The sequence below is a fragment of the Pollicipes pollicipes genome, unplaced genomic scaffold (assembly GCF_011947565.3).
Source record: "Pollicipes pollicipes isolate AB1234 unplaced genomic scaffold, Ppol_2.1 Scaffold_4836;HRSCAF=5710_pilon_pilon_pilon, whole genome shotgun sequence".
In the NCBI taxonomy this organism is placed as follows: Eukaryota; Metazoa; Arthropoda; class Thecostraca; order Pollicipedomorpha; family Pollicipedidae; genus Pollicipes; species Pollicipes pollicipes.
This window is the reverse complement of record NW_023596568.1, coordinates 254919-270587: the sequence shown is the minus strand read 5'-3', so window position 1 is coordinate 270587 and position 15669 is coordinate 254919. Positions and strand designations below refer to the sequence as shown.

At 55.3% G+C, this 15669-nt stretch overlaps 1 protein-coding gene across 1 annotated transcript; it reads right to left on the bottom strand.

The window, feature by feature from the left end:
- Positions 1–6297: 6297 nt before the first annotated feature.
- On the bottom strand, positions 6298–14620 carry LOC119099656 (eIF-2-alpha kinase GCN2-like). The gene is made up of 10 exons (XM_037222721.1): positions 14489–14620; positions 12482–12939; positions 11648–12319; positions 10193–11605; positions 10061–10141; positions 9839–9907; positions 8837–9050; positions 7216–7289; positions 6820–6909; positions 6298–6549 (listed from the first exon to the last, which is right to left on the bottom strand). The coding sequence occupies exons 2-10, from the start codon at positions 12932–12934 to the stop codon at positions 6298–6300; spliced, it is 3318 nt and encodes a 1105-aa protein (XP_037078616.1). The 5' UTR covers positions 12935–12939; positions 14489–14620.
- Between the last annotated feature and the right edge of the window lie 1049 nt (positions 14621–15669).

The following is a 15669-nucleotide window of genomic DNA, read 5'->3' as shown; positions in this document are numbered from 1 at the left end:
TCATAGTTACGTGTTCGACAGTTGAGACAAGCCCAAAGCTAATGACCTTTGGTTTCTTTCACCTGTCTAAAATGTGGTGATAAATATGCGGTCGAGTACCTTACTTCTTATCACGATCTCTACAATCATGCCACAGAACCCCGTGTACTAAGATCAGAGCCATGCCATGCATAGTTTCGTGCGACCTGCAGCAGGGCTCTCCTTCGTCACAGCGATATCAGCTGCCTTTGATCCAAGAGCAGAGCGATTGCCATTCATAGCTAGTGGCATGTTCCACGGTCGCAATTACATGACTCGGTGAAATGAATTTTGCGGAATTTCTCCAAAAACCGGAGTTATCTCACAAACAGGCAGATTGTGGTGGTACGAGCTCAATGGTTTCAGCATGTTTTTCTCTGTAAATGAGCTGATAGGCATGGACAACTCCGTTCCAAAATGCAAGGCAGGGGTACCGCGTAGTCTCTGCAGAATTAGCCGACACATGTCACCATCTGAGATGCCAGGACCAATAAGTTGTGTTTTACATCTTACGTCCAAAAATAATGGTTTCACACTACCACTTTACCAAAATATATTGCGATAGCACGAGGGCGTTGGGTACGTAGAGTATGAAGATTTGATTTTAGATCAACGATCAAAACAAGTGAACAGTGGTATAAACCAGCAATCTTGAGCTTCAAATTCATTTGATCCCGCACGCATTCCACACTGTCTACGTTCCGAACCCAATAACCACCAAGATAGAGGACTTATGAGCAGAAACGTAGCTTTCACAGTGCTCTTACTGATTTGCAGCAAATGTTCAGCGCATCAAACTGAGTTTCAATTCAAAATAAAAGCCGTAAAATCTCTTTAGAAGAGTTCACAATCAAACGCAGCTCACCAGTGGGAGAATACACATGGAGATGGTCATGACTGCTGCTGGCTGGCTGACCGCCGGTCGCCCTCGAATGTTTGGATGACCGTCCTAAACTTTGGTTTGCTGCAGCAGAAGGGCACATGGATCGTGCTCGCCGCGCCCGTGACTGGGACTGACTGCTGCACCGGCGATCGGGACATGTGCAGCCGCCTGCGCCCAAGGACCAGTCTGACTGGGTGGGCATCGGATAAAAGTCGTACCAGCCGGAGACTGTCACTAATCTCTACAGCTTCGTCGAATAGCTGTTGCCATGAAGCTGGTAAGGCTTATTTCAGCCCACTAATTCAAAAGCCAGCATTACATAGCATTACTACCGTCCCGATGGCATGCCGTTGCGCGTAAAAGGACTCGTCTCACAGCGAGCAGAAGATGTAGTGGGCTCGAGGTACATTGACTAGGGTCAAATGCGCGCGGCGTCCTAGCTTCCTGACTGGTAAGGGGGAGGGGCAGCACTCCCACCGTGGGTGGCGATGCCTTAGACTCTGAAATGTGCCTGACAATGTGTCAGCAATGCTTTTATGCTGGCAGAATTACTTGCCAGCAAATGTGTCCCATTGGGCTAGAAAAACAAACAAATGCTTGGAGGGAAAACGCCAGAAAACTGCTACACATCTATCCCAATGCAGTGTTCAACATGAAGTGACTGACCGGCAATATAGGGCAACTTGTCCAGGAGTACTGCTTCAAAAAACAAAAAACATCCGAGGCGCCATCGTCACTCGGCCTGAGCTATTGCGGGATGAATCACTCACTCCCGTTCGGATATATTGTAAACGGATTTGTTGTGAACCTGCTGGGCTTTGAAGTCATTCCAGTCAACAGGGGTATGAGGGGCGCTTCAGCAAGATCGTGGAACGTTGCTGTAATAAGAGATTTAGGATGTTCAGGAGGTTTAGTTGCTTTTTATGCGATTGTATAACTGGGCTGTGCATGCAGGGTTAAGAGCCAACGCCGTTCGAGCCTCACAGGTTCTTTTCAAAAGGACTTTGCTTGATTGCGAGGAGATACCGGATGTTCCAAAGTCAGAGCACGAAGCTAAATAGCTATAGCCAATACAATTTTTGGCACGTCCGTGAATTTGGTGATTCATCTAGATATTTGTTAAGCGACGAGTTCCCAATTTGGTGTACACGCGCCAGATGGCAAGAAAACATCGAATCTGAGTCTGACAACATCGCGTGAACTTCGAGATCAGATTTAAGGTAAAGCGACGGGAAACCCATATCACCAAACAGCTATAAGCCGATTGTGAATTCTAAAGCGGCAGATTATTCAACAGTGCATTGACTAGTCCGTCAAAAAATCTGACTCTAAGGTCACATTCAAGGTCAAAGTCAAGCTCAGATGAGCGGGAACTCCATATCATCCAAACGCTGCAGGCCGACTTCGGATTTTTGGGCACCGGAATATTCACCAGCGTCCGACATAGCAACCGTCAAAAAGCTCAAAATTCGGTCGCTTTTCGAGGGAAAATTCAGCCTCAGGTCAAATTCAGGCTCAAACTTAACAAATTGTTAGCAGACGCCAGTTTATGCGTTAAATATGGAACTGATGTTTATGGATCCGGGAATCGGCCGGCAACTTCTGGATGACATGAATTACTCGTCATTTGACCTTTCAGGTTGACCTCGAGTAGTCGGAACCTTTGACGAGCGCTAGGTTATGCGTTGGTGCATGTCCAAAGAAAATTGTAAACGTGTGCTTAAGAACAGTCAGAGTCTACTTAATTTATGAACGCCTTTACAAGCGCAACTTCTGCTGCGCTGCATGAGCGCTAGCAGTCGATGCACCCCGAAACTGGCGCAATTTAACCGACCGAAGGTTTTCTGAGAATACCTTCCTGGCATTTGATGCAATCGCGTATAAATTCTCAGTAATCTATTGGTAATTCGTTCAACATGTTCTGACACCATGTCATTGTCACAAAACGTGTCATTTCTGGTTTCGGATCAGGGGCCGATTTTGAGGAACACAGCACGGCGGTCTACAGCCGGAGCGGGCGGCGGGCGACAACCAATGATATCCGGGGATGGACGACAGCGGGCCGACGTTGTTACATGGAGGGGTCGATTCGATGAACGGTCTTACATACATGAGTTTGTAAACCTGATGAGTTCTGGGTCTGAGGTCACATTCAAAGTCAAAGTCGACCTCGGACGGGGGAACTCTACATCATCCAAATGATTATCAAACAAGCGATTATCAAACGAACGAACGATTATCGGGAAGATGGACGATTGCTTTTGACCAGTCATAATTGGATCAATCATTGACCTAGCAAAATCAAACCTTACTAGCCCAGTCGATCACTAATCGTGCGATCTCTTTGAGGCCAATTTACTGACGTTTTCTGCTAAGCTCTACATATGTCTCATAGTTTGGAAACGGAAGGGGAAGGGGTCGCATCAATCCCCCTATCGGTCCACGCTATAAAAAGTGCGAAATCAGGGCGGGTTGAAAAGCTGACATCGGCCGATAAATCTCAGCTAAATTTAACTTCCATGTCATTTGACCTCATCCTTGACCTCAAACAGTGACCTTGAAGGGTACAGATGCTATTCATGCACTCGTGAATGTTATGATGCTTAACACTCCGAAGTCGGCCGTTATAACTGTAGGTTATATGGAGTTGCCAGCCATTTTAACTTAAATCTGACGTTAACGGGTCACCTTGAGAGGTCATGGCTTCATGACGCAAGTTTATGCACTGAAGGTCATTCGGTGCCTGAAAATATCAAATCGTCCTGTAACGCTTGGACCACATGGAGCCCTCTGTCATTTCAGACTGACTTTCGCTCTGAAATGTGACTGAGAGACGACGACTTTTTGACGGACGCTAGTTCATACGCTGGTGAATATTATAACGCTTGAAAACACGAAATCGGCCCTTAACTTTTGGGCGATATAAAGCTCGGGTAATTAAAAGACATATGGATATAGATATGACGGACGACGTCTGGATGTGCCTGTGGTACGGCCATCGTGGGTGCTGGTCAGCTGACGGACGGCGTCTGGACACCGGCGCCCGCGACGCGCTCGGCTAAGCCGGGCGCTAATGACGCTGCCGGCGCAGGCACAGGCGCCCGGCGGGTGCAACCAGTTCACCGGCCTGAACCAGCGCACGGATCGAGCTGCTCACTGACGGTAAGCGGCGCGGCTGCGAGCCCTGCTCCGAGCTGCCCTGCCGCAGGCTGACGGCCGGCTGACGGCCGGCCAGCCCAGCGATAACCTAGTCCAGAGCCAGCCCAGCGAGAATCCAGCGGAGAGCCAGCCCAGCGACCGGCCAGCCCGGTGACCGGCCATCCAGCGGCCGGCCAGCCCTGCGAGAACCCAGCCGAGAGCCAGCCCAGCGACCGGCCAGCCCGGCGACCGGCCAGCCCAGCGAGAACCTAACGGAGAGCCAGCCCGGCGACCGGCCAGCCCAGCGAGAACCTAACGGAGAGCCAGCCCGGCGACCGGCCAGCCCAGCGAGAACCCAGCCGAGAGTCAGCCCAGCGAGGACCCAACCGAGAGCCAGCCCAGCGAGAATCCAGCGGAGAGCCAGCCCAGTGACCAGCCAACCCAGCGAAAATCCAACCGAGAGCCAGCCCAGCGACTAGCCAACCCAGCGAGAACCCAGCCGAGAGCCAGCCCAGCGAGAACACTGCCGGCAAGCAGCCGGGTGGCGACACGGTCTACACCAACGCCAAGAAGCAGCTGCTGGTGTTCAGTGCCGACCGTGCACATGAACGGGCTCGAGATGTGCAGCTACAGCCTGCGTAAAGCCAGCCGGCACGTACAGTCCAGCGAGGGTCTGGACCTGGCGCCGTTCTGCTTCGTCACCTGCCAAGACCTGTCACAAATACCCTCGGCCAGCGGCGCCTGCTCCACTCATTGCCCAGCGTGTAATTTTGCACAGCGGTCGGTCGAACAAACACTAGGCGGCTTAACAAGGACACTGTGCGACTTAACAAGGACACTATGCAGCTTAACAAAGACACTGTGCGGCTTAACAAATACACTATGCGGCTTAACAAAGACACTATGAGGTTTAACGAAGGCACTGTGCGGCTTAACAGACACCATGCGGCTTAACAAGGACACTATGCGGCTTAACAAAGACACTATGCGGCTTAACAAAGGCACTATGCGGCGCACGCAAGCTTTCGCCACCGCGGCGAGCGACTCACCGCCAACCCTCCTCCCCCCCTCACCCGCCTCGTTGATGCTGTGTACCAGCTGGCCTGCGCGCGCGTCTAGAGCGCGCCGTCCCTGTCTGACACGTCCCCCACCCTGGAGCAGGAGCCAGAGCAGGAGCCAGAGCAGGAGCGAGCAGGAGGCAGGGCAAGTGCACGAGCAGGAGCAAATGGGCCGGCAGTGGAGCCGGTGCTGGAAACCGGCCGGTGGTTCCATGTAAGCGATGCGGATATGAGAGGTCACGCCCGACACGGTGCTTCAGAGCCATGCGTAGATTGTTTTACGGGCGCATTTCCTAAATGGGTCGGTGCTCATTTGTTATCGCTACATTGCATTATTTATGTGAAGTTTTATAACAAATTTTTCATCACGCCTTGTTGCTAGTAACTATGTGTGGTTGCATGCTGTGTCGTCAGGATATCTCGGGAAAACCGTCACACGAATACAGAAAGCTATGCACAAAAAACCGCTCACAACCGTCGATGACATTTCTGATGGAAACGCAGCGAATGCACTATCTCCGGCGATATACTAGAACAATGCATATTGTCATTTCAATTCAAATATTACGCATTTATTCAGAAGACATAACAATGCCCCCAAAAGTCACAAACCTTCTCCGGACGAGGGCTCCCATCTCAAATGGTATTTGTGTTTCTGAGAATGTCAGCACCAAGCTCAGAAGCGGAGATCGCCGTCTTGCCCAACACATATCACATCAACCGCAGCGCGGCATTCACAACAGGGCCGACAGAAAATACTGTCCAAACAGATCACAAACGCTGTTGCCTGGAAACACCCGATAGAGCACTAAGTTTTTGGTTCCCCTGTCATAGCCAACCAGCGCACGCAAATGCAAGGCCAATTCATGACACTGTTAAAGAATGCATGTCTCAATGCACAGCACCAACATAAGTCCAAGCAACTGTAAAAATATATTACAGCGCGACTGGTCACCTGGATGACGACTCTGAACACGAAGTCAGTACGTCTCAGTTCAGCTGGCAACTAAATACCCACACGCGACGCGCCCCCGGAAGCGTGCCACACCAGACACCCATTCTATGGACTGGCCCGCAGACGTCCCCCCCCACACCAACCGCGGACACCGCAATGAGCATGACTCAACCATCGGCGCCGATGCGGGGCGGTCGATCCCCCCGCGGGACCGGCCTCAGCGGAGGGCGCCGCTCGGCCGTCGGCTAACGCCAGTGGTCAGCACCGGCGCACGCCAGTAGCAGGCGGCTGCTCGTCTGGTAATTGAACAGCACGACGACGCAGCGCCGGCCGCGCACGCGTGCCAGCTCGTCGCACACCTTCGCCACGTACTTGCGCTGGCCGCGGCAGCGCTCCAGCACTTGGTCGACGCTCTGCTGGAAGGCGGACTCGGGCTCGTTGAGACGGAGCCGGGTCAGCTGCTGCAGGTCCTCCTGGTCCAGCTCGACCATCAGCACCTCTGGCCGCGCGGCGGTGCCGAGCGCCAGCAGCTCGGGCGCCAGCTGGCGCTCCGCTGCCGCCTCCAGCATCTGACGATCTTTGGGCCGCGCCGTGTCGCGATGCACCACCCAGCGCAGGGGCAAGCCGACGGCCGGCGGCGGCTCGGGCCGCGCCGCCGCCGCCGGCTCGGCCGGCCGCTCCGGGCCTCGCTCGCCGCTCACGCCCAGGCCAGCCAGGCAGGTGAGCAGGTCGTCGGCGGGCACGGCGCGCTCGGCGGCGGCACGCGCCTCCAGCGGCCGCACGCGCACCATCTTGGCGTCCGAGTCCTTGGGCAGGATGAGGGCGCGCGCGCCTTGCGCCGCCGCCCAGCGCGCCGCCTCGTCGGCGGCGGCGGCCGAGTCGGCGCCGGCGTAAAGGAAGGCGCGTACGCCGGCGACCCAGAGCTGGCGCGCCACAACCGCCTGGCGGCGCGCCGCCGCACGGTCGGCGCCGTCCAGCACCACCACGTCGAACGGGGTGCCGGCGGCGCGGCCCTCTTCGACGGTCGCCGACACCAGCTTGTCGAAGGAGACGGAGACGGCGGCAGCGGCCGGTGGCGGCGCGCCGGCCGGCCCCAGCAGCGCCCAGTAGTGCGCCAGCAGCGGGTCGTACCGGCCGCCGACGGCCAGCACGTCGAGGCCAGCGCCGCGCCGCCGCGGGCACGCCAACTGGAAGACCAGCCCGGCGAAGTGGCGCTGCTGCTGGCCCAGCACCAGACCTGCCAGCAGAGTGCTCACTGAGCGCTCGAGACACCCTGGTCGCACACAGCACGCGCTGTCGCCTGCTACCGCCAGATTGTGATTACCCGGCCAGGCAAGCTAAGCACTGGCTGACGACATGTGGTCATCCATACCCATTACATTCTTGTCTGAGGAGCGTAAAATGTCAAAGTACGAGACACAAACCTATCGTTCTATGAAACACCATCAAGCACATCGACGTTACGTGCCGCAAAGAACTATCACAAGGTAACGCCACGCTATGGATAAAAACCAGCCGATAAAACACACGTTCAGACCTATCAGACGTGATAACGACCTCCACATTCGCTCAACCTTTCTGCATTGTGTAGAACATGGACAGCGAACAGCGATTCGTATATGATGCCAGATTGTTACCTTTCATGGTTCGCACATTTGTGTAATCACTTCACACAATGGTGGACATCATCTCCATATGTTTTTATAGATGTTTGTTATCTTCAAGAGAAATCGTTTTCTATTTTTCTTTTATTTCGCAGACTATTCACGTGTCTGTTTAAACCGAAGTTATTCAGACTTAATGTTTCGCTCGGGGCGAGACCCTGCGTCGTCTTAAAGTCGATGCAAGTCCTCGTGCTGAATGAATTTGAAACTTCTTTTAATTGAATGGATGAGTTGTAACGATGGCTCAATAATGACGAGGAGAAAGCGCGCTAAATCTACCGAAAGGAAGATAACGTTTCTAATGCACAGCGCTCAGGGCATGTGACAACGCGGAACGCCTCTTAAGTGCGCTGTGTCAGCTCAATATATGTGTCCTCTCGCCAATCAAGACGAAACAAGTGCCCACGAAGCGTTACACTCCATATTGCAGCATCTAAAATAAGGCTACTACAAAACTTAATTACACTTCACCCGCACGGAAACACATGGCTTGAGCTGACCTCGCAGCCTTTTACCAACGAGGCTTTGTAGAGCAGTACTGGGTGCGCACTGCGTCTGGCTCACGTCGTACATGATCCCAATTATTTCTACCACAATGGCACGGCTACTCTGCTCAGAGCATCTCTGAAGTTCCGACGTACGGAAACCTTTGTGACTTTTCGGTTTTGTTTAGCTGACTTCGCCGTATTGCAACGTTTGAAAGCAGTGTACCAGAACGCCATTAAAGAGGCGTTTCATTGGAAAGAGTCACTTTTCTCACATAGGGTTCATGCTATAACAAAACATTGCAGAATTATTCCAACACAGTAGACGACCTTCTGTGACGAATAAAGGCATCAAATGAATCACCAGAATGCCCGACGAATATCCAAGTTCGCCAAAAACTGTTCATCCCAGCTTCTGGAGGAATGCTTGCTGAGTCTTCTGATTTTTGAAATGATTGTATAGAAACATTCATATATATATATATATATATATATATATACATATATCGGCAATGATCGCATTTCTGTCCCAAACGCAGCCTCAAGATGGAGGCATACCCCTCCATGTTCCCTCCCCACATGGACCGGGGTGAGCGCAGCGCCCCGCCTACAGAGCGTGCTGCAGACGCACTCACCAGGGTGTACCACCATCGGGTACGTGACGCCCAGCTTTTCGGCGAACTCGACCACCACGGCTAGCTCATGCAGCGCCTGCCGGGCCGTCTCTGACTGGCGTCGGCTGGAGAACAGCGCCTGCACGCGCTCCAGTGAGCCCCGCACCTCCAGCCGGGAGAGCAGCTGGCCGGCGGTGCGCTCCGACAGGCCCAGTGCCTCCAGCTGGCGCTGCAGCTGCCGGCAGCAGGTGGGGACATTTGTTGTTTATTGCATTTTTGTTGTTTTTTTTTTAGTTTAGGAGCGCGCTGACTGCGGTGGTCATTTGGCCCCCAGCAGGCGGGGCGCTGTCGTGAGGCCAGTCATCAGTGAGGGATGGAAGGTGTCGGGGGAGCGGCCGGGAGCAGGCGGGGCGCTGTCGTGAGGCCAGTCATCAGTGAGGGATGGAAGGCGTCGGGGAGCGGCCCGCAGCAGCACGGTCACCGAAATCGCGGTCATCTCGAATACCGAGGTGGTTAGCAACACCAGCAGCACATCGCTACCACCGTCGCAATCACAATCATCACCATCACCAAGGATAAACTATCACTTTCAGCCGGATTGCAGCCACATTTTAAAAATGTGACCTCGGACAAACCTGATGACACCGTGAACGTTTTGTACGGTAACCCGTGGGGAAGAGGAGAGCGTAGCAAGCAAGTTGAGAGCCTAACAGTGTCTGTCCCCTTAGCCGCATCAGGTGATACACCAACCCCCCCCCCCTACCGGCGCGCGGGGCGGTGCCCATTCCCGCCAGCGCAGCCCAGCCGTACCAGCGGCCGGGCGACGTCGCGCGCCTGGTGCGCCAGCACGTCCAGCACGGCCGAGCGCTGCTCGGCAGGCACGGCGGCCGCTTCCAGGGCCGCCTCCAGCAGCAGCGTGTGGCCCAGCAGCAGGGTGTACTCGCGCGCCGCCAGCGCCGGGAACGCGGTCGGCAGGCCGGCCAGCACGGCCAGCAGCTCGGCGTCGGCCAGCAGGGCGCCGGCCGGCGGCGCCAGCACGCCGAACAGTGCCTCCTGGCGCTCGCGCGGGTGCAGGCCGCGCGGCAGCCGCTCCTGGTAGACGCGCTCCACGGCGTAGTGTTTGAGGGGGCCGGCGGCGGCGCGCGCCAGCAGCCGGGCCAGCGGCAGCCGCTGGCTGCGCGGCAGCTCGACCAGCGCTCCGGTGGCCGTCATCAGGCGGACGGCGTCGTCGGCGGCGAACTGCGCGCTGGGCAGCGTCAACAGCGGAGCCGACAGCGGCACGGCGCCATGCCGCCGGAACAGGCGCACCAGGCGGGCGCGCGCCGCCTCCGCCAGCGCCGCGCGCTCCGGCGCCGCCGCCGGCCGGCCCAGCGTCACGTCATACGCGCAGTCGTCCGTGTGCGAGGCGCGCTGGGAGAAGCAGGCGTCCACCAGGTGGGTGTAGCGGCGCGTGCCCGGCCGCCGCACCGTGTCGCTGAAGATGGTGCGCAGGCGCGCCTCCTCGAGCGGCGGCGACGGCACCAAATCGGAACTAAGCAGCTCCACGCATGAGGGGCGCGCCGTCGGCTCGTGGTCCAGCAGCCAGCGGAGCACCTGCAGCTGCTGGTCGGTCAAACGCTGGCGCACGTCCTCCGCCACGCAAACGTCCGGCTGGCGAACCTGGCTCAGGCGATGCACGCGCTCGCTCTTGGTGGCAAAGGCGCCGCAGCACATCTCGTACCAGATGACGCCCAGGCTGTAGATGTCCACCTTGTTGGTGTAGGCGCGCCGGCCGCCGCTCGGCTGCAGCTCCGGCGCTCGGTACAGCGCTGTGCCCACCGCGTAGGCGTACGATGTGTCCGACACGTCGCCGGCCGCCTCGGCCTGCGCCCGGTCCGGCGTCGCCTCCTCCGCGCGCGGCTTCACCACCTTCGACGTGGCCAGGCCGAAGTCGCCGATCTTGACGTGCTCGTTCTGGTCAAGGAAAATGTTATCCGGCTTCAAATCTCGGTGGATGAGGCCGTGCTGGTGCACGTGCGCCACGCCCTCGATGATCTCGCGGAAGAGACGCCACAGCAGCTGCTGGTTGGCGCAGAGCCGCGGCAGCGCGGTGCGCAGCGTGCTCTTCTCGCAGTACTCCATCAGGATGCAGAGACAAAGGCGGGCGCGGGGCCTGGAGCGCCGGCCACCAGCTCGCGGAAGCGAGTCGTCGCTCAATGGCGCTGCGGCGGCGTCCCCGCCGGCGCCCGACGGCGCCTCGAACACGATACTGTCCGAGGAGTCCTCGCGATCCGAGACCACGGCCAGTGTCTCGTCCTCGGTGCCGCTGTCCTCCTCCTCGTCTTCCTCCTCCACGTCCTCCGATTCCATCCAGGAGGTGTAGTAGCGCACGATGTTCTCATGCTGCAAGATGGAGAGGTGCTGCGCCTCCACAGCGATCTTGCGCTGGTCCTGCGGTCTGTCCCGCTCCAACACGATCTTCTTCACGGCGTACAGCTTGCCGTCCACCTTGTTGCGCACCTTCAGCACGTCGCCGAAGCCGCCGGTGCCCAGGTGCTCCAGAATCAGGAAGTTTGTGGCCAGCTGCTGGCTGGGCCCGGGCGTAGCGACGATGCCGGTGGCCGACGGCTCGGCGTCGGGGGAGGCGGGCGCGGACGGCGTGGGCACGCTGGTTGGTCCTACTTCGCCGCTGAGGAAGCCGTGCTGGGTCAGCTGCTCGGCCGACCAGCGGCGCTTCTCGACCGGCTCCAGACAGCGCGCCAGGAAGTTGCGCGCCGACTCGGGCAGCCAGTCGGGCGGCTCCGGCGCCGGCTCGGTCGACACGCCGCCGCGCGCCAGCGACACCAGCAACACCCCCAGCCGCTGCACATCCGCCTTCTTCCCGCTTCGGCCGGAGTAGGGCGGGTAGTCGGGCGGCGGCGACGGCGAGGTGCCGGCCAACTCGGCCAGTCGCCGGCACACTGAGAAGTCGGCCAGCCGCACGCGGCCCGAGCTCTCCAGCAGCACGTTGGTGTCGCGGATATCGCCATGGATCACGTTCTTGGAATGCAGATGAGCCAGAGCCGCCACCAGTCCGACCGCCAACAGACGCAGCTGACGGGCGTCCATCTGCACGCCCTGGCGCACATACCGACTGACGTCAGAGGCTTGCACAAAATCCTGCTGTACAAACACCTCGGCACCTCCCGCCGTCTCCTCGTGTGTCATGCCTAGGTAGGGCAGAAGATTGTCGTGGCGCACCTTCTGCAGGGAGCCGAGCTCACGATGCAGCGCTCCGATTTGCTCCAGCATCTCTCTGCGCTCCTTGGCGGCCGGGTCGGAGCCGCGTCCCTTCCGTGTGGCGTGCGCCGACCGCCACCGCACCGTCCACTGCTGCAGCCGGACCGGCTCGCCAGAGCGCGTGTCCACGCCGGTGCGCGTGGCGGCGCCGGCAGCCGTGTGCTCCAGACACTGACCGCACAGCACCTCGTCGCGGCCGGCGAACGCCAGCCGGCGCGAGCCTGCGTGCTCGGCGCACTCGGTGCTCTCCGAGACAGACGTTTCCTCGTGGCCGGTGCTGACGGAGCGGCGGCGCGCGGCGCGCTGCTCGTGCAGCAGCTGGCGGCGCCGCTGCTGCTCCTGCTGCACCTCGGCGCGGCGCCGCTCCTGCTCGGCGTGACGCAGCTCCTGCTCCTGCTGGCGGCGTGCCGCCTCCGCCTGCAGCCGCAGACGCTCGTTGTGCTCCTTCTCGGCGTGCAGCGAGTCGAAACGCGGCCGCGCGAGCGACGCCAGCCGCGCCTGCGCGCGCTCCACCAGCTCGAGCACCACCTCGGAGCCGAGCCGCTCGCGCGCCAGCTTCTCCAGCTCGGAACGCAACGAGGCCAGTTCGGCTTCGGAAACGCCCTCGGCACGCTCTAGCTGCACCTTGGGCGCCGCGTCCGGGTACCGCGCCGGCATCGTCAGGTGCAGGCTGACGGAGCACTGCGCCTGACCGGCGGCCGCGGCCAACGCCTGCACGCGCAGCAGGAACTCAGGCGGGCGCGGCACGCTCCACACGTCCCGCCGGCGCAGGTCCTCGAACTCGCCCTTGGCCGGGTACATAGACGCGATGGCCAGCACCTCGTTCTCCTGGCGCTCGCGGTACTCGTCGGCCTTCGACATGCTGGCTGGGGAAGGGCACATGTCAGGTGGAATGCTTGATGGTTTTAAAACACACAACAGGACTGTGGACAGATAAAAGTAATGGCATGTCCTTTTGAGATGTAATATTGTTGGCATTGCCCATGTGTAAGCAGGCACCTTTGCTTGCATTTTCAGAAGACTATTTACCAAACCTAATAATCACCATTGTTTTAATCATGTTCCCAGTACTGTTTCAGGGGGGGGGGAAGATGAACATTAAAGAATCATGCTATTTTTTGCATGATGGCAGGCAACACCTTACCTCACAGGACCATGTGAGAAGTCTGGACCATTTCTGCTTTATGTGTGATTTAACAGAATACCTACATTGTAGTTGATCACAAAATTTATACAAATATATGCACATTAACTCCCAGACCACACTAGTACCCCCTGATGCATGTCTGGGACTCACTTCACCCAGTATTCACTCAATGCATGTCAAAATGGTGGCACACATGAGTGATATTTCATCATACAACACAGCATTCTGAAGCAATTTTGAAACATATATAACTCAATGATAAGCCAATGCATGGTTTCATTTGAAATGAGTTTTATACTTGTCATGCCCACAGAATTGTACCTGACCTCTGTGTATATCAAAGAAGTGAGTACAACCTTGTCCAATAGGTGTTCAACTATACTGTACAACACATCATAATGGGATTGAGTCTATTCCTCAGCAAAATGTTTGTCTTTCTTGCACCACTTAGGAAAACAAATTATGAAACATTCTCCATTCTACACTACTTGTTGTTGAATATCTATCATGTTGAAACACTGTCTTTAAAGCAAAGCAAGGCAATCAAAAGCAAATATGCATCTTAGTATGACAAAAAAGGTTATATTATGGCATCTATTATTCACCTATAAATCAGAAGCTATCCAAATAGTTTTCATTAGTGGGCTTTACTATAACATAAATCATGGATACAATAGTGAACAAGAAGTTGCATTGTAACAATATGTTTTACCTAATTCCTAAACTCAGTACACAATACCAGTAAGTCAGGTAATGGGAATTCAGCCAAGACAAGCCATGTTAGTAGGATCTTAGACCTGACCCAACAACATATTAAGTCATAATATACCTGGTGTTCCTTTTTCTGGCAGTAACTTTATGTCATCAATGACCTACATCCCTAATGGCCGGTAATAATCCCTAAGAAATCCAAGGGTCAAAATAGCGTCATTTATGCCACATCCACTGCCATGACAGTGTGAACGCCAGTACTTCCTGTACGAGAATGCTTCCACATGTAGACATACATCCTGTGGGAAAAAATACTGATATCTTCAACTTCCTTAATACTAGCAAATTATGGCATATCTTCATCCTTATAGCAGTACACTGAGTAAAAAATTGTGAACTGTTATACTAGTAGCAGAATATTTTTTAAAATCATTCATTGAGTTACAAGACACATGGAAGCTCACCAACAAAAGCAAAAGGCCTTTTACACACCCTTCAGCCCTTCTTATGCCGTCACAAATCATCACCACTTGATGTTATTCTAGCTCTCCACATACCTTGAGATATTTGCACCGGCCTATCGTTCCATTAATCTGAGCCGATGGTCATTGATACTAGAAAACAAAAGCACGCCAGTAAGGGTATGCGTGCACAAAACTTAAACGATAACAATTTTGGAGATGTCTTGCCACACACGTCCAATAGCCGATTTCGTTTGTCTTGATAGAGGCATCTTTGTAGCTGTAATGGTTGGAAGCTTTATTACTTTCGTGGAAAAGTGGTATGGTGAAGGAAAAGAAGAAATTTATTGCTGCTGCAGGAACTCCGGGAACTACATGGCATCGCAGCTTGGGTATACCCATGGATACCCATATGAAATTCTGTTATAGGGCCTTGGTGTAGAATGGGCAACGGGTTTCGGTCGACACAATTTTTTGGGAATTTACGGGCACTGGTACGGATATGGGCATGCTGTTCAGAAAATAAGTTAGTCAAGAAATGCTCCAAAATTTCACTGCGCGCACTTTTGTCATAATATTCTTCATACTGCTTTCCCTAAACTCGTTCGTCAAGCAGACCAGATGTGTAAAAAAAACTGCAAGCGAGTGGATGCAACTGATAAGGAGCGGGTAGCTCGGTGATTTGATATGGATGGGTACAGTCCCATGTCCAACGGGTGGATTAGGCACATAACATCTTCATTAGGCACGTGGAGGTCTGCAAGAAACCCTGCGTGATAGTGTAATATAGTATTGCATAGCTAAATAATTTTTCAGCCACAGATTTGGAAGACAGTGTGAGGTAAAATTTGAAACAAACGGGGCGACCTCAAAGTAAATGGTCTGTCTCTTTTGATCCTCTCTCTCCAGTTTGCCCTCAGACGGTTTAAACACGAATTCTCCCGATGACAGCCACATCGCACGATTCAACGTAGACCAGTGCGCTTCACAGCTTTGCTGAATGATGCCAGCCTAAGTCAGATGTAACAGAACGCTAACTCCACGGCCAACGCCTACCCACTGGTAACGATAGACGGACGCGTCCGTCCACCTATGGGTCCACGCTTACGTACTGGCTTTGGGTATTCGTCTTTTCTCTATTCCTCTTTTCTCTTTTCTCATCCTCTTTTCTATAGTCGACTGTTGTTTTGCTTCTGTCCTTTCTTATAGTGGTAACGCGCGCCCAAGTGGCCGCTTGGATACCCTTCGCCCGGGTGGGGGTCAATTTAACCCCCGTG